The 25,945-nt window shown below is 41.2% G+C and overlaps 1 protein-coding gene across 1 annotated transcript; it reads left to right on the forward strand.

The window, feature by feature from the left end:
• Nucleotides 1-4,028: 4,028 nt before the first annotated feature.
• Nucleotides 4,029-24,217, forward strand: LOC121009686 (uncharacterized). The gene is made up of 4 exons (XM_040470710.1): nt 4,029-4,076; nt 14,705-14,991; nt 21,348-21,432; nt 23,829-24,217. Exons 1-4 carry the CDS (start codon nt 4,029-4,031, stop codon nt 24,078-24,080), a joined length of 672 nt encoding a protein of 223 aa, XP_040326644.1. The 3' UTR covers nt 24,081-24,217.
• Nucleotides 24,218-25,945: the final 1,728 nt, after the last annotated feature.

Below are 25,945 nucleotides of genomic sequence, written 5' to 3' on the forward strand. Positions count from 1 at the left end.
CTGTGCAGAGTTATTTGGTAATTAGGCTAGAAGCATCTACATAATATATGTCTAGACTCTGTAATGTTCACTTTCTGTGGTTGCTGCTGGCACTTTACATTGCATTACAAAGTAATGACAAAATACGAGTTGTGTTAAGATTCTTGATGGAAGGCATGAAGTATAATTTTCAAAGGAAGGAGGAAGTTAAGCTCCTCTTGCAAAAAGGCCTTAGCAGGTACATCTTAAAATACATATTATTAATTGTTTTGGTCTTTGTATTTGGATAATACATCAAAAGGGAAATGTAGTGATAAAAATCATTACCATTTAGATAAAGTATGTTTCTTCCCTAAAAGATTATTCAAAGTTATTTTTAACTCACCTGAATGACTCCACGAACAACAACAACAACAAAACAGAAATCAATAAACAAAGGGAGGAAAGTGAGAGCCAACTGTGTTGCATTATAAAACATAATCTACATCTCAACAGGAGTACTTTAATTTAGAAGAAAATTAGCAAGGTTCTGTTAACAGAATAATGAATAGTTTCCAAGGTTTACCCTATCAAAAAGCCCTAATTGTGTTCATTAATACCCAACTCAACATTATAGTGGGAAAACTAAATGTGAATAAAGCAATAATGTCCCTCATATTCTCAGAAATCTGCACTACCCCTTACACTGGCTTCGGAATGTCCCATCTTAATTACTACGGTAATATGATGAATACGACAGTCTCTCAAGATGAGGACATGCACTGATTTGAAATATGACTTTCGAGGGTTGTATGGAGAAAGGCTGAGAAGAATAAATGCGACCTTACAGCTCAACATAGAGTTATGGAGAATAAAACAAGGTCGTGTGATGGAGGAATTTATAGCAGATAGTGTAGATTTCAATCGGTGGTACCCCCCAAAATGAACAAGAATCTCAGCTCTCAGAGAAACCCTGAATTTATACAATTTAGTGGGAAAACAAAATCAGTCAAACTGGTAATTTGGAAATGTGTAGACAAAATGTCCAGATGAGTGACTGGTGTTTTTCCCTTCTCAACCTGGTGTTTTTGGCAATATTAGACTCAATATTGATGTCTGTGTTCTGGGGAAAATAAGTTTCTCTGTTGCAATTTTTCATTTTTAATAATATTAGTTCAAATTTCTCCAGTGCCTCTCATTCCATTAGCTCAAAGCACTTTTCAGACCACTAATGAATTACACTTGCTGACATCCAAGCAAGGCAAAAAGCATCCCATCCATTTTCATAGCAAAATGCTTCACTTCAAGCAGCACCAGCCCTTAGAGAATAGCCACAATTTTAAAATATATATTTTTTATTATTTGCCCACTTCACATTTTATCTCCCGCTTCACAGGTAAATCTGAGGCACTGAGAAGTTTAACGACATCATCCAAAAAGGAAGAGATTGGACCTTCCATCCCCACTAATTTTAGTCTGCCCTACATCTTAAATTATCCACCAGAAATTGATCCACTTAGTGTCCAGAACTCTCCATGGGAGGAGAAAGGAAAAAAGAGAGACGCTCCCAAATCTAGTCTCCTATCAGGAGGCACCTCCATTATCTTTTCAGCCTTCATCAGCCTGAAACATAAAGCTTTGAAATGAACAGGTTAGGTGACAAAAGTTATTTCCCAAAACCGAGTGAATCATTGACAACATCATCCATTATACTGCGAGAGAGAAAGAAAGCAATTGCCAAAGAGAACAACGTTAATTTCAGGTCCATTTAAATTCCAAGTCACTTCTTTAGAGGAATCCATCCCGAATCAGTCCTTTTGGGCTTATAAACAAACAAATGAGATGAGACGAAAGCAACGGAATGAGTCTATTTGTTCGCACGTCAAACAATCAAATATGATAAGTTCTACAGTTACCATTTCTGAAATTTCCGTTTTGAAACTTTTCACCAAGGGCAAAGGATGACTTTTATCTTTTTTCTGTCTCCAGTATTGACCAGATTAAAATATGTAAAATAACCATGATATTCTCACCTGTGACTTGCCTCCTGCAATTATTGCATTTAGGTCCTTAACCGCGGGTTTCTATCCCTAGAAATTTAGACACTTGGGTTCTTTTTAAAGCACACAGTCCTTCCGTTTTTCTTATAGGCCCATGGAGTTGGAAAAGCCAGATGCTCCAAGTGACACGATTGTGACCTCATGACCCAAAGAATGGCAGAGCTGCGCAGGCAAGAATGGGCTGGCTGGAGAGCTTTATATTAGTCTCAGAGGTGATACTGTCCCTGCTTTGTGCAAAGTGGAACAGAAAGGAAGAGCAGAGCAGAAGGACTCAGCAGGAAAATGAAACTACTTTCTAGAGTCTTCTGAGTGGGAACTTTATGCAGGATTGTAGTACTATCTTATAAAATCTCAAATTATCCCACATTTTCATCGTCAAATGGTAGTTCAAATGTCTTCTGAAGTGAAATCTGAAACGTATGAAAATGAAACCATAACGTAGTAAAACCAGTACCAAAAAGGCGGCATAACTGCCCCCAGTCTGCAGTGATAATGAAAGGCCTCCTGTACAGCCTGTCTGGATGTGTGGTGTGTGTTTCAAAACGCACAATGGAAAACACAAAGAGGTAGGACACGCATTTCCTAAGCTTTCACAGAAACCCGTAGTTACTCCTCATTAACACCAGATGGCCTTCCGCCGCCAAGTGTTCACTTAGATTTTCCCCCACATTAAGGAAAAGTGACAGATATTCAGAATGCTGCCTGTAATAAATACTAAATATAAGTGTGTTGTAAGCATTTTTTTAGATAAGTATATCATCAAAATTTAAAGCTATCAAAAAGCAAAGACTACTTGTAAAGTGTTTTTTTTCCCCCCTAGAGGGCTCAGGATATTAGTGTATTGATATAATTCTATTTCATCATTGATATCCATAACAATTTCCTTTGGAAATAGAAAAATGGATATTACTCTTTCTATTTGATTAATAGTGATCAATGAGATACATAGGAATCAAATTATGCTAGAAGTCAGTGAAAGAAAAAAAAAGAATTTGGAGGAATAGAAATCAGTCAAATCTTGGAAGCCTAAGTAAAAACTGGATAAAATATAAATTAATAAAGTCACCAGTATGTCATTTTCTATCTTCTTTGTGAAATTACCTTTCAGAAGAAGATCAGTCTCAGGCCTCAGGCAATATATGTTAAGATCCTAGAATAAAAGATACCTTATACTTTTTATTCTATACTCCTATGCCCTCCCTTTGTTTTTGTTCTTTAGATGTTACTAACTCTGGAGTATATGCCCTTGTGATACTTTGCTCAAGACGGAGAACACCAGTAACTGAGATGTTTCTGTTCCCATGTAGCTCAGACTCAACATGAATAAACAGAGCATATTAAGACAGAGAGACCAGATGAATTTCCCTTGAAAAGTTTCCATTCATGCTACTGAAGAAGTAAAATGCATCTTCAAATAACCCACTTGGCACACACACTCCTTGGTTAAGGGCATGCATTAGATTTCTTCAGTTTCCCAGAGTTGTACCAGGTAGTTAAAATGATGTTGCTAACTACTTTCTGTCACTGATATAGTTACTGCTTTTTGTTTGAGTGTTGGGTGTTACTTAAGGATGGATGAATTACCCAATAGAAGAAAAAAAAAATTGGTGGCATTAAATTGGTGCTCAATGTGTAAATTTTGCATCTTCACCAAAGTTGGCTTCCAGCTTGCAAAGATCTTCACTTTCTGTAGACATCTGCTTAACATAGTACCAAAAATGCCACAGTTAGTTCCTCATTTGAGTGCTTCCAAAGGGCAGGGACCACATCTTCCCTGTATCTGTATTTCCCATAAGACATAGCACAGTGTCTTGAACCAATTCGAGATCAGAAAATATGGGTAAATGAGCAAACTGGGCATGGTAAATAAACTTGTTGACATCAAATCAAGAAAAAAAAAAAAAAAGGTTTTGGCTGAGTGTCCAACATAGTCCTGGATAAGATTTCACCAACTGGCTGAGATAGGCGTCATTCCCCTTCGGAAGTTGTGGGTCCCAGCCTGACCGTACCATGGCCAAATACAGGCTTTGCTGGAGCTACACAGCATGTAACACGCAGGTAGGATCTAGAAGGGACTAATGGAACTAGTAAAAATTAACCCAAGAGACCTGATATCCTATATCACATAGGATAGGGATATACATATGATATATGTATATGTAGCTTTAAAAGCTCAGAAACTTTTACATTAACCTGCTTTATACACCTCAGTAAGTATCCCTAATTCCTGAAGATAAGCTACCCAGCCTGACAATGATGAATTCCTCCTATGTTTCCGCTCCACCTGAGGAAGCACAGAGGTGATAAAACAAAAGGTAAGAATCATAGAATCATAGAAAGGGGAGACAGGGCCAAGCCAGCTGCTCATTTGTTTTCCTCATCCTCCACAGGCAACAATAATGCCTTCCCCCAACATCACTAAACAGAGGAGAAGATAGGAGTGGTAATGCCTGAGAGCTATTACTTTCATAAATAACAACAAAAAAAAAGACATTTTTCTGACGTTTTTGGGTGAGGTGGGGCCTGGGATCCAAAGTATCCAGCTAGGGGTGCACTGGTGGCTCAGTAGGTTAAGCATCTGACTTTGGCTCAGATCATGATCTCACAGCTCGTGGGTTCGAGCCCCGCATCAGGCTCTGTGCTGACAGCTCAGAGCTTGGAGCCCTCTTCGGATTCTACATCTCTCTCTCTCTCTGTGTGTGTGTGTGTCTCTCCCCTGCTCACACTCTGTCTCTCTCTCTCAAAAATAAATACTAAAAAAGTACAAAAATAAAATGACGGTGGGGGGCAGGGTGGATCACTACCAACAAAGAATTTTATATCCAGTAAAAATATACTTCAAAAATGAGTACAAAATAAAAAGTTTCCAAACAAGCAAAACCAAGTGACACTTTTCACCAGTAGATGTGCACAAAAAGAATTATTAAATACTTCAGGCCAGAGGAAGGCAGTCCCAGACGAAAACGTGGATTTCAGGACAAATGAAGAACTGGAAGACTAAAAATGTGGATAAATCTACATAAATAGCGATTCTGTGAAATCAGTCTTTTGGGGTAGAATGTAGATGTAATGCAAGTACTCTCCCTCTCAAAAGTAAATAAACATTAAAAAAAAGTTAAGGCCATAGCGTCTAATTTAAGAAATGGTTTCTTTGTCCTAGTCACTATCCCATACAAATTAAGGAAAATTATCTGGTCTGCAGAACATCAAAATCTAAACATTTTTCAGGGGCGCCTGGGTGGCGCAGTCGGTTAAGCGTCCGACTTCAGCCAGGTCACGATCTCGCGGTCCGTGAGTTCGAGCCCCGCGTCAGGCTCTGGGCTGATGGCTCGGAGCCTGGAGCCTGTTTCCGATTCTGTGTCTCCCTCTCTCTCTGCCCCTCCCCGTTCATGCTGTCTCTCTCTGTCCCAAAAATAAATAAACGTTGAAAAAAAAATTAAAAAAAAAAAAATAAATAAACATTTTTCAGTTTCTTCATCAAGAACTCATTTTGCCAAAAGCCTCAGAAAACATCTTCCCTTACTCCTTCTCTCCCTCCCTTCTCTCCTGCCTGCTTCCCTTCTTCCTCTTTTCCTCCCTCCCCCCTCCTTCCTTTGTTGCATGTTTCCTTTCTTCCTTCTTTGCTTCACTCTGTTTCCTTCCTTCCTATCTTGTTGTGCAAACGTCCCTTTATGTACTCCCTAATTCTCCATTATCCTACACTTGCTTCAGAGTCTCTCTTGCATCCAAACAAAACCAAATTCTCTTCCAGATTCTTAAAGTGGAACAACCTGTTACCAAATAAGTGTGTGACTTTCTCACTTTCAAGTGGAGATGCTGAATCACAGAGGACGTGTATCTTCAGCTCTTCTAGGCAATGTCAACGTGTCTTTCATCACAGACTTCATAGTTTTGCTCCTACCGGCAGTACGTGAGAGTTCCTGTTTTTCTTGGTCGGGGCCAACCAAGATGGATTGTTCAATTTGTTAATTTTTGCCAGTCTGATGGGCAGATAATGACATCCAATAATTTAATTTGCATGGCCTTGATTGCTGAGGAACTTGAGCTCCTTTTCAAATATTCATTGACCATTGGATTTCCTCATGCCCAAAATTCTTATTCAAGACTTTTGGCCACTTTTATATATGGTTGCAAGAGCTCTATTTTCATACTTGATACAAGCCCCTTAATGGTGATATGTGTGGCAAATATCTTTTCCCACTCTGTGGCTTCCCTTTTTGTTTGGTTCATACTATCTTTTTTTTTTTTTTTTTATGAATAGGAGTTCTTGGATCTAATGTAGTCACTTTATTAATCATTTCCTTTGTGGTTAGTGCCTTTAACCTCTTCTAAAAGAAATTCTACTCTATCCTGATTTTACCAGTTCAATTTTCCTCCCCCTTGGTTTTCAAAGAAGATTGAGTTTACCAGGCATTCAAAGCTGCTGATTCAGCCTTGATTCAACAACGTTAAACCATACTTAAAACAATACTTTCCCATTAAATGGAAACGGCTTCAGTGAAAGAAACAATATTTCATCCTTGTATTGGTATGATGGCATGGTCAAATCTTCTCATTGTTTGTAGACCTGTAGATCTGCTGGTTTAAGGCAAAACCTTTCACACAAAGTCATCAGCAACAGATACATTCCTACTGATAGCTTGATCTTAGAGGAAATGCTGCAGAGATGTTGGTCCTTTACTAGATGATGTGGTAAAAGACAGAGGTAATGGAAAGATCACCAAAGTATCACGTAGTGTGCCTCAGTCGTATTCAGGAGGTAAGATTTTCCTCTATGGTAATAAAGAAAAATATTTTAAAAAGCAATTCGTACCAGCCCAGCTTGAAAGAGGTGAAAAAATTTAAAAAGAATAGGGTACCAAAATCCATAGGACATGGTTAAAATCTCAACATTATCAGCCTCTTTCTGCCTGGGCTATATCACCTGAGACTTATAGGATTCTTTATTTCATTTTAATGAAATGAAATGCCTTCCGTTTTAATAAACGGCCTTCCACTTTAATAAACATGGTCAAGAACTTCCTCTGAAAAGATACCCTCCACCTCCTCACTGAGGTGAATGTTCCACACTCCACTTAGAAGTACGCCATCCTGGTTCCATGATTAATATTTACCCCTGGGCTCAAAATGCCCATTCAGACTGCCAGGGCTTGTAGGCACAAATCAGGAAAACAGAGCCACAAATCATTCTCCCTAAATAAAAAGGTCAACTGGTATTAAATTAGTTCATTTACAGAACTCATTGAAATTAGCAGCATGTTCTTAAATTGCTTCTTGATTGAGGACATTTGCCTCATTAATTCTGAGCAACCTGAGAAGACTATTAAAGTCTCACAGAAAAAAATTGACCAAAGGACAAGATGCACAACACACTTTACCTCAGGGGCAAATGGTAAATCCCAGAAAATGTATACGGACAGAGGGAAATCGAAGATGAGGGAGTTTAACTTCTACCGAGGAAGTCCCCATTGTGTGTGTGTGTGTGTGTGTGTGTGTGTGTGTCTGTCTGTCTGTCTGTCTCTCTGTCTGTGGGTGTGAGCGCATGTGCATCTCCAACAGCCAGAGAGAGAACTTCCTAACACACAAACCCAGTCATATGATTCTCCAGTTCAGTGGTTCCCTTTTGTCTTTAAATAAAGGTCATGGAGATCTGGCTGTGGTTTCCCCTCCACCTGCCCCCTTAGCCTCACACCAGACCCTTTGTTCCCTGAGATTGCCATTCCTGGGCTCACCGTTGAAGTTGTTCACATGTGCCTCCTTCTGCACTCTCAGCCTAGGCCAATTTTGGCTCATCCTAGGACTCAACTCAGGTCTACCTTTCTCTGAAGAGATTTCTCTGAATCCAACAAGCTGCCCTCTGTGCCCCTTTTCACAGTTATCCTTACCATTAATACCTACCACATTAATACAGTTTCCTGTGAATACTTCTCTCTCCCCTACCGTAAGTTTTGTAAAGACAGAGACTAGGCGTACCTGCACAGCTCGTCAGTTAAGAGTCCAAGTCTTGATTTCAGCTCAGGTCATGATCCCATGATTTGGGAGATCGAGGCCCATGTTGGGCTCTGTGATGACAGTGAGGACCTTGCTTGGGATTCTCTCTCTCTCCGTCTCTCTGCCTCTCCCCCACTTGCACACATGCTCTCTCTCTTTCAGAATAAATAAAATAAACTTTAAAAAAAGACAGAGACTATGTCTTGCTCATCATTTTATTTCTGGCACATTTATCTGGGTTTTAATGGAAGCTCAATAAATAGTTGAGTGAAGGAGCAAATGAATGATTTGATTAGCTTAGGTCTTGTTGAGCCCTTTTCCTGTACAAAGCCGTGTTCTTGTGGGGGATATATGATGTCGCTGTATTGGAACCTGTCCTCAATAAGCACTCAATATTTTACTGAAGAAGAGTCATGAACACAAGTTCCTAGACTGTGCGTACCAGAAGCTTCGAACGATGAACATTTTGAGGAGGGAACAGCTATTTTCACTTGGAGATATCAGGAAGTCCTGCCAGGGTGGGAGAAAGTGGGCAATACGGTATGGTTCATTTGAATATCAACTGGTGAACTGTAGGATTTGGGTAAGAGAAATAGGGACAGGAAAGAGCACTCTGATACACAGAAGGAACAATATGCGCAAAAAGCCGAAAAAGAGCATTATTCATCCATTCCTTCATTCGCTCACGTTATTAATCAGTCATCAAAAAGTTATTGAATACCTCCTTACTACAGCTTAGACATGGCACTAGGCATTAGCTGCTCAGTAATGAGTTAAACAAACCCATAACACTTTCATCAAGAGGAAAGAAAAACATTATATAGTGAATTATATCATTATTATATGCTTATAACTGCAGAGGTACTAGATATTATTGGTAAGAGCAATGTCTTTAGTATCAGGTACCAGATATTATTGGTAAGAGCAATGTCACTGGGGAGTGACAGTGAGAGAGGGTATTTTTACAGTGGATGAGATGTGAGCATGTTCTAGTCCTGGCAGCAGGGATCTAGGAGATAAAGGAAAGATACAAGCGAAAGAACAAATTTAAAAACAGACAGGGCCGCGCCTGTGTGGCTCAGTCAGTTAGGCGTCCGACTTCAGCTCAGGTCATGATCTCACAGTCTGTGAGTTCGACCCCTGCGTCGGGCTCTGTGCTGACAGCTCGGAGCCTGGAGCCTGCTTCGGATTCTGTGTCTCCCTCTCTCTCTGCCCCTCCCCTGCTCATGCTCTGTCTCTCTCTGTCTCAAAAATAAGTAAAAAACATTTAAAAAAAAATTTTTAAAAACAAACAGACAAACACAGAAAATCAAGAGAAGATGAGCCCTGGGCATAGGGTTTGAAGATTCAGCCATGGTAAGTTGAGGTTGTACTTGTGGTTCTATGTAAAATTGGAGACCAGATCATTTCTTGACGGTAAAAAAAGGAAGTTAGAAAAAGGGGCCACTGTGGGAGGTTTGAAGAACATGAAAATGGGCATCTTTGGAAAGAACAATGCAGTTCAGTTTGACTTGGGGTTTGAGTTGTGGGAAATTAGATTGGGAGCAGAAATTGGGGCCAAATTGTAGGGGGCACTGGTTATAAAGCTTAGCATGCCTGTCATTCAGCTTCTGGCTGAATTATTGGAGAAAAAGTGAGAAAAGAACAGGTAGCTAGGAGGTACCTTTTTTAAGTTAAATAAAAGAGACTTTTTAAACACCTTTATTCTTGGTTGTGCTAAAGGAGAGGAAAAGGTCTTGCCTTTCACCCTGGGCTACTCCTGGACTGGTGAGAGAATCAATTCTTGGAATAAAGGAAATCACAGAGCACCTCTTGCTGAAAAAGTACATAGACGGCCTCACAATCTGTGCATTATCAGTGACCAGAGACGGCCCTTATCAATGGTCTGTCATGGATGATCAGATGGCACCATAACACCAGATCGCCAGAACAGAGTTTGGAGATCATGTCGTTTATTTACCTCATATCCCAGCTCACAAAGAACTGCTAGGAAGTTAAAACCCACTGCAGCATTCATCACAACATCACGGTTCCAGTGTGGCTTCTGGATGACATTAAAATGATCACTTAAATCCTGGATTCCTTGTTTATACAAAAGAATCCCAGGGGTGCCTGGGTGGCTCAGTAGATTCAGCATCTGACTTCGGCTCGGGTCATGATCTTGCAGTTTATGGGTTTGAGCCCCACATCGGGCTCTGTGCTGACAGCTCACAGCCTGGAGCCTGCTTCAGATTCTGTGTGTATGTCTCTCTCTGCCCCTCGCCTGCTCACTCTCTGTCTCTCTCTGTCTCTCAATAAATGTTAAAAAATTTTTTTTTTGAAAGAATCCTTTGATTTGTTCAATTTTGGAGGACTTTAAATTGCAAGTTTTGCTAAATGCTATTTCTATCCCCAACAAAGCCACCAGTCAGTCATGCTTTGGCCATGGCTTCCCACAGTATATAGTTCAGAGAATGTTCATTGGCCATCCTATAGCAAACTCCTTTCCTCTTCCAATCGGTGTGTCCTTTTCTAGATCCTATCAAGAGGTTACATCTTTTTTGAAACATAACCAAGTATATCATCCAATACTGGGAAGGCAAACACGATTTGGGACAAGGGTAGGATTCTCTTTTCTATTTTCATCCTAATCTGCTTCAGTGATGCCTCAGATTGTGACTGCCTTTCGGTCTACAGAATAGCTGTAAGTTAATGTCTTCAGTGGCCAATCTATAATGTCTCCCAGGTATCTTTTTCTTGTTTATTCATAGTCACTTTTGGCATTTTTCCCCCTGGGAGCATTCCTCTGAAGGGGGCATTTTCCATACTGAAAATATGGATAAATACCCCACCATATCTATAACCAGACTTTGGGAAATTATCTCAATGTTCCTGGTCCTGAAATGCAAAGAAATTAAATAAAAGAAAAGCACTGACATGAATCCAATCAACATCTTGCCCTGCCCCTGAGCTTTACCTAGACCCTAGTTGATACTGACTTTGAAGGGAATCATGAGGAGCGTTAACTGTAGAACAGATGCCTGTTTGTGCATGTAATTATGTGCAAGATCATAACTATGTCTACACACAAGCGAACACATTCTACAGACCAAAATATGAAAGCACATTCTAGGGGCGCCTGGGTGGCTCAGTCAGTTAAGCGTCTGACTCTTAATTTCATCTCAGGTCATGATCTCATGATTCAGGACATCAAGCCCCACATGGGGACCCGCACTGACAGCATGGAGCCTGCTTGGGATTCTTTCTCTCCCTCTCTCTGTGCCTTCCCTTATTGCATGCGTGCACATGCACATGCTCTCTCTGTCAAAATAAATAAACTTAAAAAAAAAAGAAAGCACATTCTGGAGAAAGTTTAAATAGTATGTGTCCCACCACCCCTTTTGGTTTGTCTTCTTCCCCCAAAAAAGGCACTACTTTCAGTGGAATAGTATTGAACTTAATTTTTTCTATCATATCTAGAGATCCTTTTATGTCAAACTACATAGTGTCAACCATAGAGGAGACAGACTTACTGTAAAACTGCATGTGCTCAGGTTGAGTTATTAATTTAGCCCCAAATTTCAATTTCAGACAGCCCGAGGCTGGCCTCGCTAGTTACCAATGCTCTCCTCATCCAAAAGCCCTTTGCACCCCCTATAACCTTTGGCTACCTCATTACCCTCTCTTGCATAAATATCCACATTGAGTAAATGAGTTTGAGAGAAAATTGAGCAAAGCAATGCATGAGACAGCATGGAGGGGGTTCTCTACTCTGCCACCTCCAACTTGGTGACAAAATGGTCAGCATAACGTGAGTGCCAAGATAATTAGTGGGAATGCTTTTTATGGCTGCGTAATTTCTAGCACATCTTAAAAAAAATCTCCACCTGACCTTGTGTTCCAAGGTTACTTTTTTTAATGAGCTGCTATGTGTGAAATATTAATTCTGACACGTAAGAATGGAACCACTGCCGACAAGGAAGCCCAATGTGGTTTTTCAAATCTTATTTTTATTATTTTTAACTCAGTTTTGATACACGTAGTATGTGGTCTGAAGACATAAAGGATTCCAGGCTCCAAAAATACAAATTTGAAATGTTTAGACCAATTGAATGAGTTACATTTCATGGCTTCATCACAGAAGAATTTATGCATCCACTGATTGGGAGTCTAAAAATCCTTTCCTTTTAGAAAACAACATCCTCTTGCTACCCTGTAATTTCCACATTTATCTTCGCAAATATGTAGGAATACATTTTAAAAAAATGAAATAAGAGAACTGTATCTGCAGCTGATATTTTGTCTTCTTTTCATGACCCAAGCAAAATATTCAGCCAAACTGTTAATCGCCAAAGACAGTTGAAAGAAAACACCAGAAAAAATGAAACTGGATTCACTTATCCAATTGTATCTTATAGGGATGTGTCAGTTAGGAATTCGTCTGGCTGTATATCTAAGAGTGGAACAAACAGTACATATACATTCATGATTTCCTCTAAGTGATCTAATGGTAGACACTCCTGAGATGATCAATGGTTCAGCAACGGCAGTGAGACTGTCCTCACGTTCTGGCTGCTCATCCTCATGCATGTGGTCTCTCCTTGTGTTTTGTTTGTTTCTTTTTCTTTGAGAGAGAGAGAGAGAGCAAGCAGGGAAAAGGGGCAGAGGGAGAGAAAGAGAGAATCTTAAGCAGGCTTCATACTCAACGCAGAGCCCAATGTGGGGGTCAATCCCATGAACAGCAAGATCATGACCTGAGCTGAAGCCAAGAGCTGGACACTCAAGGCAGCATCTCTTGTTTGCATGGCAGCCACCAAAGTCCTTCTATGATGAAGTCAAGGCAAGGAATAGGAACAGGAGAAAGGGTCTGTCTTTTTATACTGGAAGAGAAATTCCATCTCTCACACTTTCATTTTATGCCTCATTGGCCAAAATTGAAACTTGAGCTCACGCTTAAGACGATCTCTGGCACGAGCGAACAGATATCGCTCCAACTGAAACCAAGCATAGTTCAGCCACTGGGACTAGGAACAGAGGACTAGGAACAGAAGTCTATCCCAACTTCCACTGGGATAGAGAATCTTTTTCCACCTTAAAATTAGGGGTCTGTTGGGGCGCCTGGGTGGCGCAGTCGGTTAAGCGTCCGACTTCAGCCAGGTCACGATCTCTCGGTCCGTGAGTTCGAGCCCCGCGTCGGGCTCTGGGCTGATGGCTCAGAGCCTGGAGCCTGTTTCCGATTCTGTGTCTCCCTCTCTCTCTGCCCCTCCCCCGTTCATGCTCTGTCTCTCTCTGTCCCAAAAATAAATAAACGTTGAAAAAAAAAAAAATTTTTAAAATTAGGGGTCTGTTACCAGAAAATAAGAGAAGGTGATTCTTGGGTAAGGAATGAATTGTGTCAGCCAAACAGAGTGGACACAGTGTCTCCAACCACTAGGATCATTAAGGTGTTTCTTTCATTGACGACTGATTCGCCTCTACACGCCTTCACCCATTGACTTCAGCTCACAGCCCACTCCAGGCAGACCTCGGGGCTTCAGAAATCAGGACCCTCATTCTCAAGTCTGGCGCACTTTCCCGCGCTCAGAATGTAACGTGAACCACCTTCTCATAACATATAAGAATATTTTCCAAAACAGCATCAGGAAATGATAGTTGATATCAATACAAACTTTACAGTTTATAAAGTTTTTCATAAGCATTACTTCATTTTACCACTAAAAGAGAGAAAGTGCAAGTTAGGCCAGACCTAGATGAAACTGAGGGAAGGAAATTGGCGGGCTTGTCCAAGGTTACATAGCTATTTGCTTACATAGGAAATACTCAACCGGAGATCATCTGACCCAAACCTCGAGCCTTTCTTCTGCTACTCGGAGGCTGTTCCACCTGCACCTACTTACAGCCTGCTCGGGCTGCCTCTCCCAGCCTCTGTGCTGGTTCCATAAGCATAGCATCACTATGTAACACTTTCAGTTATCTTTTATATAGTTTCATCTTTTAGACCAAGACAATGAGGTACAGAGCTAAACTTACTTGACCAAAGTTCAAAGTGTCACCAGGTGAATTAAAACCCAAGCCCTTACCATTCCAAATTCTACGCTCTTTCCAACACATGGCTTCTCGATCACTTTTTTGCCCTGTATGAGGAGGAAAAGGTGACAGAGAAGAAATGGGTTTTGAAAGGCTACCTTTTCTCTCATGATGTTAATTTAAATTCTTAAAAAGCAGCTGATCCACTCTATCATCTTGAGTCGGGAGATCGGACAAATGGTCACTGGGAAGTTCACAGGTCAGAGGGTGACCCTGTAACTTATTTTTCTAATTGGAATATTCTTGAAAGTAGAAGACACTTTTGAAAAGTTCATTAGGATCACAAGTGTAAACAAGGATTGTCCTAGGAAAATTAGGACATAGGGTTGCCTGAACCATAAACTATAAAAACAAAAGCTTGCAGAAAACAAACCCTAAGGGGAGTAAAACCAAGTAATATCCAATTTAAGATTCCAGGCATCGACGTTCCCTTCCTATGCTCCAATTCTATCTCTAAGAAACTATTTCCATGACTGCTCCATGTACAAAGTGCCTCTGAATTGCTTTTACAAAGTGTAACTCCCCTTATAAGATTTAAGTCAGGGACGTTTTGGCTCTTTTGTTCCAGCAAATCTTGTTTATCTGCCTTTTTCCGTCTCCCCAGCCTCATTCTCAGGCCAAGCTTTTAGGGAGGGAAGGTTCCAGGAGAGCCATATGATGAAAAGAGTTTTTATCCGCTAAAACTGCAGGGAGCAGTGCACCATGGATCCGAAAGAGATTTTAAGAGTTCTGTTTGTGCTGGTTTTCCTTCAGTGCCCTCTAGGGAAAACTCTCTGGGAAGAAAATTGGCACTTGAGCCTGACAGGATAGTGGGAAGATCTTTGTTCAACTTCATAGACTGTGTTGAACTATTTTGGGGCTTTAAGGAAATCCAGCTGGAAGGAAGCAAGCCAGGATCCCCTGTCAGGAAATGCAGGTATGACTTGAGAAAGACTATAAAACTTGGGGGGGAGGGCGGGGTTGGTCTTGGGTTGTTTTTTTTTTTTTTTTTGGTTTTTAGTTTTTTGTTTGTTTTTTTTTTTTGCCCTATGTCTCACTGATTGTGTAAGGTAAAAGCGTTTGGCCTTCTGACTGCTGGGAAAACGGGGAGGGGTAAAAGGGAATGCTCTCCCGCTTAGTCTGACTTCTGGGAATGCCGGAGGCAATCATAATAAGTTATCCCTGCCCCTGAAGGCAGTTCTGAGTCCCACCATCCAGGATGGGACTTGCTGGAGGACTGGCGCATACCCCAAAGGCAGGGGGATGATTGACCTGTCTGGTCACATTCACTATTTCTGCAGTGCAGCTGTGTCTTGTATTCACGCCAGCCCTGACCGCAGGATGTGGTGATTGCAAAGGTCTAGGCCTTTCTGTTCTTCGGCCGGGGTAGAAAAACACATGTAGGCTTTGCCCAAGCTGGCCTTTGGCTCCATATGCTGCTTCCCTGCTACTGGGCCCCTGATTGATGAGAGGAGGCGGTTGGAGGGGAGAGGGAGGCGGCGGGGAGTGCCTCAGGTGCTCCAAATTAGGGATAATTCAGCATATTAGCCTAATGAAGTCAAAAAGTTAATTTGTAGCTGCCAGCTGTTGAAAGGAAAGTTATAGAACTCCACAGCCCCACACAGCCCAGTGGGGGGAACGCCGAGGCAGAGCGAGACCCGCAGAGGACTTTGAATAAACACAATCAACAGTGTCAGCTGAGAAACACTTGGCAGTGGCCAGGTGGCCTCATGGAAGAAGAGATAATGGAAATAATGACGGAAGGTGGCCAGGGCTCCAGTGGGGAGAGAAAGGAATATTTCTTTGCTCTGGCACTGGATCTAATCCCTGGCTTACAGCACGCTGTTGTCAGTCAGTACCAGGCTTAGAGGCCCCCATTACTTCGGGGGTGACACAGTAGTGTCATTTCTAGGTTTCCAGCCTCCCCTGGTCACTTATATTCAGCTCCCTTATATGCCTGCTTGTTTGTTTGTTTGTTTGTTTGTTTGTTTGTTTTAAATCCACCAACTAGATAGAGGTTTTTTAAAAACTGGCTCATCCCCCGCACCGACTCCGGACAAAAACGAACTCTGCGTTGTCATGAAGGAAGGAGAGCGGGTTCTTTTCTGAGCTCAGTGTTAGGTCCCGGTCACTATGTGATCTTCAACTTATCATGGCCCATCTACAGGTGAATCTTACCAGGCATCACAGTGGACCCCAGCATAAAGCAATTATTCACCTAACTTTGATCTATGAGAAAATGCACGTTGTCCGGAAGGTAGTAAGTGCACTATGCTTCAAATAGTGTACAGGTGAATAAATAAAAATAAAAGATTTGCTTTATCTCTCAGTAGGTAGATATTGGTAATAGAGGATGTCTCGTACTTGTGTGTCTACGAATGTTCTGTTCCAGTATACTACCTTCTCCTCCATGGAGTTCCAGAAGAAGCAATAAGTCTGGAGAAATATCTACAAAATGAGTTAAAGGCTCCTCTTTAGGGGCACCTGGGTGGTTCAGTCGGTTGAGCATCTGACTCTTGATTTGGGGTCAGATCATGATCCCGGAGTGGTGGGATTGAGCCCCACCTTGGGCTCCACACAGAGCCAGCTTAAGATTCACTCTCCCCTTCTCTCTCTGCCCTTCCCCTACTCACTTGTGTGCATTCTCTCTCTCTCTAAAATTAAAAAAAAAAAAAGCTACTCTTTAGATGGAAGCCATCAAAATCAACCCCAGTTCTTATCTTTATTGCCATCAGATGGGAAAAGCTGTTCAAACACTTAATCATCCACAAAAGTTTTTTTTAATTGCCTTGTAGTTCCTCTTCCCTGAACGCCGCTCCTTAAAAGTATTGCAACCCATAATTCAGATGCATATTTAACTGGCCTGCCATCTCCGGACTGAGTTTGGGTTTTAACCTTAGAAAAGAAAAATGCTTCTTTTAGATCAGGGGCTGGTCACATGTAAAATGATTATCCCCTTGCTTGTTGGAAAATTATGTAATGTTGTGGCTGTAAAACTGGGTCTTAATATCTGGCTGGTGATGAAGTCTATAATCACCCACTCAGTGCAATGATTTAGGAACTCCGCAAATGAACTGCTAAAGCTTTTTCCCCAGGGCTAGAGGCTCCATCAGCTGTACTGTTCGTAAGGGCAACAAAGAGTTCCCAAACACGGTGCTCTGGCCGCACACGGGGTCTGTCACAATTCATTAAATCCTCTCACTACAGCTCCCCAACGTTGATTCTTCTCATGTGACCGGTGAGAATGATCATCATCTTACAAATAGGGAAAATGATGGTGCATCTGGGCGGCTCAGTCAGTTAAGCGTCCGACTCTTGATTGCAGCCCAGGTCATGATCCCACAGTTAGTGAGATCAAGCCCCAGGTGGGGGGCCTCCACGCTGATTGTGGAGCCTGCTTGGGATTCTCTCTCTCTCTCTCTCTCTCTCTCTCTCTCTCTCTCCCTCTCTCTCTCTCTCTCTTTCTCTCAAAGTAAACAAACTTAAAAAAAAGTGGGGTGCAGACAAGTTAAGTAAACTGCCCAAGTTTGCATAGTTTATACGTTGTGAAGCTATCATTTGAGCTCAGAACCATGTAGAAACCCATATGTCTATGTTTCTCAATCTATAGTGCAGACTCCTATGCCCTCGGGCCAGTGAGATCTTTTAAGAAAATGTGCTCATGTTGTACTTAGTCATAGTGGTCCCCGATATGGAAAACATAAGCACCTTTACCATCACTTTGACCATCTAATTTATTTATTTATTTTTAATGTCTATTTATTTTTCAGATAGAGACAGACTGCAAGCAGGGGAGGGACAGAGAGAGAGGGAGACACAGAATCTGAAGCAGGCTCCAGGCTCTGAGCTGTCAGCACAGAACCTGACGCAGGGCTCTGTCTCAGATCATGACCTGAGCCGAGTGGGACGCTTAACCTACTGAGCCACCCAGGTGCCCCTCTTTGACCATCTTTTAACCAAATGTAACCATGTAGTAACCACATCATTTAAAAGTCTGAGTTTGTGTTTGTGGGTATATTTCATCCAAGTGATAACCAAATAATGTCAGGGGAACACCTTACAAATCAGTATTTTACCATGATTTAATTTTTTTTTTTTTTTGAGAGACAGAGAGTGTGTGCATGGGAGTAGGGGGAGGGACAGAGGGGGGTGACAGAGGATCCAAAGTGAGCTCTGCACTGACAGCAGAGAGCCCAATGTGGGGCTCGAACTCACAAACCATGAGATCTTGACTTGAGCCAAAGTCAGAAGCTTAACTGAGCCACCCAGGCACCCCTTCTGTGATTTAACTAGAGAAATGGAGTAAGAAAATGGAGCCACCCCAAGCCATGTAACCTCAGACAACTAAAGTGGGACCAAAGCTGTCAGGGCCACAGGCAGATTGCTGGTCACCATCCTGCAAAGGTGCCCGTCTCTGGGTGGATCAGCACAGTAATTGGAAGCTGCAGTGAAAATTAAGTGATTACTATTGCCATTCCTAATCCTACTGAAAATTGGCCATTTGAAAGCAGACTTCAATAATGCAGCAATGCTAAGATTACCAGTATCTTTAATTGAACAAAACAACTTTACAGAATGAAACTTCATTAAAATTTGCTATCATGAATTGATGGGCGGCAATTTTGATTAAGTAGGTGGTATGATTAACTTGAACTAGCCAGCAATGCCTTAAAGGTATTAACACTCATTTGTAAAACACAATTACAAATTAACATTTTCTGTATTATTGAAGTAAAAATAATGAGAGAAATTAAATATAGGCTCAAATTTGAGGCTGTATCATTCAATCGTTAAACCAAACATTAGTAATTTAATGTCATCAAAATAGTACCATGCATCATATTAACGTTATTAATTTGGATTTTATTGATTTTATAGTGTTGTTTTTATATTTAATTTATAAACTTGCTTTGGTTTTACTTGAGAACTATAAACATAGGAAGCATTGAGTTATATGTTAGTGTATATTAAGTAACGTTTTCACAAAATAACCGAAGTCAGTACTCAGGGTTTACAATAACCTTATTTTGACTTTAAAATGATCCAAAATACTCAAGTTTGAGAGAGATCGCACTGCTTAACCTCGGAAAACAAACAAACGTTGAAATTACAACTTGAAAGTGAAACAAACTGGGGAAAGTTATGGATAAAATATTATACATCCCTCTAATATCCTGGTTAGAGATGCTGCATTGTTATTTATTTTTTAATAGATTCAGTGACTAAAAATAGCATTAGTGCTGTCCTTTTTTTGTTAAATATATATATGTATGCATATATGTGTATATATATATATGTATGTATATGTGTGTATATATGTATGTAGGTATGTGTGTATATATGTATGCATATGTGTATATGTTTACATATATGTGTTTGTGTGTATATATGTATGTATATGTGTATATATATGTATGTATGTATATGTGTGTATCTGTATTATGTATATGTGTCTATATATGTATGTGTATATAAGTATGCATGTAGGTATATGTGTATATGTGTGTATGTGTGTGTACCTATGTGTATGTATGTGTGTATATGTATGTGTATATGTATATGTGTATATATATAGGTGTGTGTGTGTGTGTGTGTATACACACATATACAAATGCCTGAAGAGATGCCCGCAAGGATGATTTAACATAATACTGATAGTGGTATCTTAGGTGGTGAGATTTTAGTATCTTATTTTCTTTTCATATTTTGTGTGCTGTTCATTTCTTTCTCAAGGAGAATAACTGGAGTTGGGAGGGGTGGGGGGAGAGCCATTTTCATTATGGAAAAATTAAGTGAAAACATAAAATTCAGAAACAGTACCTATGTTATGCTTATCATTTTAAGATTATATCTATGCATGAACAATGGTTGGAAAGGAACATAGGCTATTGAAATCAACATTGAAAGGCTTAGGAGGTGAGAATACTGTGTGATTTTTTTAAGTAAAGGTTTCTGTTAGTATCTGCGCAATTATAAAGACAAACACTTATTTCAACAGGTCTCAGAAGAAGGGAACGACAAAGAGAGGGAGGAAAGGAATGACGGACAAATTAAGCAGAACTTGGATTCCAGACCAGGCTTCCCAACTAGAAATCCAGAGTACTTTCCACAAATCACTTTAATTTATCAAATTATTTATTTATTAAAACTTCCTAATTTTAGTAAGTCACTTATTAAGTCTGTACTGAATGCCTATGTCACTATGGACGGCAAGCCATAGAAATCCCTGCCCTCATGGAGCTTACTTAGAGCGGGGAGAGAGATTAACGAGCAATCAGTAAGTTGTAGAGTATGTTAGAAACTGGTAAGTGTTCCGGAAAATAAAATAGACCTGGGAAAGCAGCCAGGAGTGGAGGAGGAGAGGCCATATAAAATGTGAAATGAGGTCCTCACTGTTTTTTGAGCAAACTCCAGGGAGTCAGCCAAGTGGTGGGGAGGAAGCCCTGCAGGTATTCGGGAGAACATTTCTGGCAGTGGGGGAGTAGCCAGTGCAAGGGCCCTGAGGTACGAGTGAGCCTGATGTGTTCCAGCATCAGCGAGGAAGCTAATGAGTCAGGAGTGGCATGACAGGGCAATAGAAATAAATGAAATGGGACATATTGGGTGGTAGAAGGCAAATGTGCAGAGCCTATAGACCAGAGTTAAGAACTTTAGCATTTACTCTGAGAAAATACACAGCCACGAGTTTGAGCAGATGAGTGACATGACCCAGCACTACCAGTCCTAGCAGGATCATTCTAGCCGCTGTGTTAAAAATAGACTGGGGAGTGGGGGGAGGGTGGGCACAAGGCTATTGCTATAATCTGAGTGTATCAGTCAGGGTCCCAGCTGAAACACTGGCACACTAAAGTGGGTAATTTGAGGAACAGTTTAGCAAAGGGACTATTACCAAACAACGGGCAGGATGCCGGGAACCCGTAAGGAATGGAGCATTTACTGTTACCACGCCAAAGGCTGAAAAGGTGAGGGGAAAATTGTCATAAAAACCCAGAGAGAGTGAGTACCCGATGGAGTGCGCTGCTTAATGGAGGCCGAGCTGTTGGTTGAGGGACACAGCCAGGCTGCCGTGACCTTGCAGGTGCCTGTGGAATACGTGTGCCAACATTCTCTCTCCCTCTCATTCCTGGCTAGTGTTCCCCCACTGACCAAACCCTGTAGGATCCACAGGGCAAGCGAGACCCTGATGGAGTCCAGGTGTTGGCCCCCAGGCCGAATCCAGCCCATTGCCTGTTTTTTGTTAAGAAAGTTTTATTGGAACAGAATCGTGCTCCTTCATTTTCTTATTATCTACAGCTGTTTCCACACCATAGCAGCACTGAGTATCTGCAACGGAGACTGTCTGGACTGCAGAGCCCTGAATATCTACTTTGCAGAAAAGGTTTGTTGATGCCTAATTGCCCACACCAGTTTGCCTCCAGAGGACGAGAGAGAAAGCGTGGTAGATGGTGGATCGGAGGGGGCGAATGGAAGCTCTCTAGCGCCTTGGGAATGAGGTAATGATGGCTGAGATATGCTTTATGTCCTGGATGTGGTCTATCTTGGTAAATGTTTCAGGAGCAACTGAAGGGCACGTGCACTTTCCTATTGTTTGGCGGGGTAGTCTATAAATGTCAGCTATGTCAGGCTGATTGTTAGCAGAGGAGATAGTGAGGAATGACTGCATTCGGGAATTATTTTGAAGTTAGACCCCAAAGGACTACAAATGAGTTAGATCTGGAGTTTGAGAGAAAGTGAGGAGTCCCAGGTGCCTCCAAGGACGTCAGCCTAAGGAATGGGAAGGGGGGGTCCGAGAAGAAAAGAGCTGATGAAGAGACAGGGGGTGCAGAGTGCAGTTGGAGATGTGTTTCGATGCCTGTTAGACATCCCAGAGGAGGCATCAGGTAGACAGTTTGATACATGAGTCTGCAGTTCAGGAGGGAGGTCAGTATTGGAGAAATAGAGTGGGGAGTCATCAACATTACAGACATTTGAAGTCCTCTGAGACTCCATGAGACCGCCAAGGGAGTGAGTGTAGACAGAGGAGAAGAGGTCTAAATACTGAACGCTGGGCCATTTTAAGCGCGTCACACATAATTAATCCTCACAACTAATCTCATGATGTAACTCAGTGAGTAGCCCTGATTTATAGATAAGAAAAGCAATGCCCAGAGGACAACCCAGTCAAATGTCACACTGCTATAAGTACCTGTATGAGGATTTGAACTCGACTCTGAACTTCAGAGCCCATGCCTTTGCTATTCCAATGTGAGCCTGACTATGCTGTTGCCCTGTAAGCTTTTGTGTGTCACAGCCTCAGGTAGGACCCTCAGCCTGAAACCCAAAACTCTTGGGTTTTGTACCACTCCGGTATATCCTTTTTGTGATTCTCTCTAGGCTGCTGACAGAGGAACTGAGACGGCAAAAGGAAGCAGAGTTAACAAAAAGAAAGAAGGAGAGGAGAAAAACAGGAAGCAAATATTTGGTTAATATAGGATGCTATCTAACTTAAAGTAATAATACTAATTTTTCTAATATAACTATGAAAATATCTGTGAAGAGTAGTTCCAAATGTGTTTGCATGGTCACTGGATGGGTGAGTAGTTTCTTCACTAAGCTAATTCAAAAGCAAAATGAACTTTCATGTAAATGCAAATGTGTGTGTATGTGTTTATGTACAAATGTGTGCATACACAAACATGCACACAAATGTCTATATATATAAACACACTAATACCCCACCCTAAAAGGCACTGAAGAATGGTAATAATCCTCTGTTATACATCAATAAAGTAGAGTCTCCGTGGTTGAACTGGTAAGTTTTTTATGTTGTGACATCAAAATCAATTTTAGTGCTGAACAATTTGGAGTTCTTGTACTATTTAAGTTAAAAGTATGAGACCCCTCCATGACACCAGGGTGCGAGGCCAAGTATCTAACATTAATGAAGGGACAAATCAAGAAAACCAAAAGGCTTTTTTTCAAGAGCAGTCGAGCCACATGATGTCTAACACCTAGTTTTACTGTAAGATACGGCGGTATGAAGAAAACAAGATGTCTAAACAGAAGGCTATCAATCAGGTACGCATAAAGCCATGGGGTAGCTCTGAACATAACTGTAAACTGCTTTAAAGGTGCCTATGAGAATCTGTAAGGAAGTCATTCTGCATTCATCAATGCTGATAAACTTCATCATCCACCTTCTTCTTAACAAAAAGCTTACATTGAAAGTTATTTTTAATGAAATATCAATTTAAAAAAAAAAAGAGCATGAAACCCAAATGAACAGTAAGAATTTTATAGTGGCTCAGATGATCCTGTGTCATATTAAACATAAAATTTCATAATTACTTATGTTTCTGCCCTATCTAATCAATTTATACACAAGGTTTATAATTTATATATATAATACATATTATATATTTCATATGTTATAAATATATTTATAATTTTATATATTATATAAATTATTAAATAAATATTATAATATAATATTAAATAAGTCTATAAATATGATATATTTTATATATTTATTTAATATATAATTTATAGAATATATAGAATTAACATATACATCAAATAATATATATTTATATATAATATATTATATGATATATATAGTTTGGTAACACTGTGGAAGAGTTGGCCTGGAGCTCCCTGGCCGGAGTGAATCAATTAAAGACCAGTCTCACACTATATTTGAGTTTCTGCAGGAAAACCCTGCTGACTGAGAGCCCCTCTGACAGGAATGTAAATTGCTGCATTCAGGGTGCTTTGCACCGGTGTTCTCTCCATCAGCGTGGGCCTGTTGCAGTAAAAGTCGGCCAGCCCCCCTCTCAGCCACCTCGGCTGCAAAGACACATGAAGCCTTCCTCCTCCGGGTCATCAGTTCACACCCGCCAAGCCCGGGTCTGGCTCCCAGAGCCTGGGTTGGAGACAGTGACAGCTCTGCCCTCACCTGGGCCCCGCCAGCCTGCTGCGCGGGGAGAAAAGTCAACACAACCGCTCCTGGGCCAGCTGCTTGGGCTGGTGGTGAAAAATGTTGAATAATCAAATTGCCCATTTCTGCTCAATTGCTCTAATTTATTATCCCGGGCATTCGGCATGCAAATGAAAACTACCCATCATCCCAGTCCATGTCACTCTACTTTATGATCTTATTAAAACCTCCGCGTTTCTTAGCCTGATGACAACGAGTAGAGTTGGGGACAGCTGTCCTCATGCCTCCAGTGTGGTTCATACACCCGCCCTGTCATCGCTAACGGCTGAATGATTTAGGCCAAATGAGCCGCCTTGGAGTGATATTTTTATACCCGTGACAGGATTATATAACTTCGAGAAAGGCCATTAACGAATACAAAGGAATAAGCAGGAGGGGGAAGCAGGTGACAAATGGGCAAGTAAATCTTTGGATTTGACTCTTCGTAATAAAATGCCCTTCACATTGAGATTTAATGAGCTGGTTATCTCACCAAAAGGGAAGGGGGGATCTGTAGCCAGAGCTTCGCAGCTTTCCTCAAGATGGACCCAATTACAAAGGGGCGACGCCGCAGACGACAGATGCCCGGCGCTCGCTGGTGCATGGTGACATTGTAGCCCGAAAGCCGCCCCGTGGGAACAATTAGTGGCCCTCAGATCTCCTGACTGGGACCAGGAAGAGAACCCAGGAGTTCGTGTGCATGACCCAAATACGACACAGAGTTAATGAACTGTTAGCTATTTAGGCTTTTAGCGGTTTGTCAGTTCTTTGTAGCCACTTCATTGAGAATGGAAGTAGCAGTGTTTTGTTAGCACCATATGGTGGGAACTATTTGACAGAGCGGTGGCCTAAAGCCATATCGCTGAGGGGCCAGAGGGGCTGGGAAGAGCCAAACCAAGATTCTCCATCGCAATATTTCAGTTTCGTATTAACTATGAAAACATAGCACCTGAAAGCTTCCAGAAGAAAGGTATCACTACCATTTTCCACTCAAGAAATACATGCATTTGGTTGCCTCTTGGATGTGGTTTATTCGTAAGAGAAAAATAATACACTTGATAGTTATGCACACGTCTTATCACTTCTCAGAGTTCTTTGAGTTTTTTAGTTGTAAAGCAAACATTAGTCTTTGTTTTATTTTTTTCATAATGTTTATTATTTTATTTTATCATTTATTTATTTATTTATTTTGAGAGAGAGAGAGAGAGAGAGAGAGAGAAAACACTAGCAGGGAGGGGCGGAGAGGGAGACAGAGGCTGAAGTGGGCTCTGTACTGACTGCAGAGAGACCAGTATGGGCTCAAACACATGTACTATGAGATCATGACCTGAGCTGAAGTCACGTGCTCAACCCACTGAGCCACCCAGGTGCCCCTAGCCTTTGTTACAGATGAGGCTTATATATAAAGCTGTGCCATTTTTATTATAGACAATATGCAGATAATATACATATATATTTATGTGTCATATGTATATGTTAACCATATAAAATTTTTTTTCAGTGTTTTTATTTATTTTTGAGACAGAGAGAGACAGAGCATGAGCAGGGGAGGGGCAGAGAGAGGGGGAGACACAGAATCCGAAGCAGGTTCCAGGCTCCGAGCCATCAGCACAGAGCCCGACACGGGGCTCGAACTCACGGATTGTGAGATCATGACCTGAGCCGAAGTTGGACGCCCAACCGACTGAGCTACCCAGGTGCCCCAACCTTATGAAATTTCTTAATGCCCACCAAGCTCACCACCTTATGGGTCCTAAGTCAGATCCCTGTAATCATTAGACCCTACATCCATAATATTGATAATCTTCTGCTGAATAGCAGGAGTTCATTGTATTTCTCCAGGCATTCAAAGAGAGTTATGAAAAGGACATGGAAGTTTGTTTTACATATAGTTGGGCCCCAGACTCTGCTCTTCTTGCCACCCCAGTATCTTCTA

This window comes from Herpailurus yagouaroundi, unplaced genomic scaffold (genome assembly GCF_014898765.1).
Source record: "Herpailurus yagouaroundi ecotype Mexico unplaced genomic scaffold, PumYag 28, whole genome shotgun sequence".
NCBI classification, from domain to species: Eukaryota; Metazoa; Chordata; class Mammalia; order Carnivora; family Felidae; genus Herpailurus; species Herpailurus yagouaroundi.

Excerpts from the sequence above, each read along its gene's own strand:
- LOC121009686 (XM_040470710.1), top strand. The coding sequence starts at position 4,029 with ATGGCCAAATACAGGCTTTGCTGGAGCTACACAGCATGTAACACGCAG. Across the intron at positions 4,077-14,704 it reads ACACAGCATGTAACACGCAG|GGAGGGAAGGTTCCAGGAGA; the intron begins GTAGGATCTAGA and ends CCAAGCTTTTAG. Across the intron at positions 21,433-23,828 it reads ATATCTACTTTGCAGAAAAG|CGTGGGCCTGTTGCAGTAAA; the intron begins GTTTGTTGATGC and ends TCTCTCCATCAG.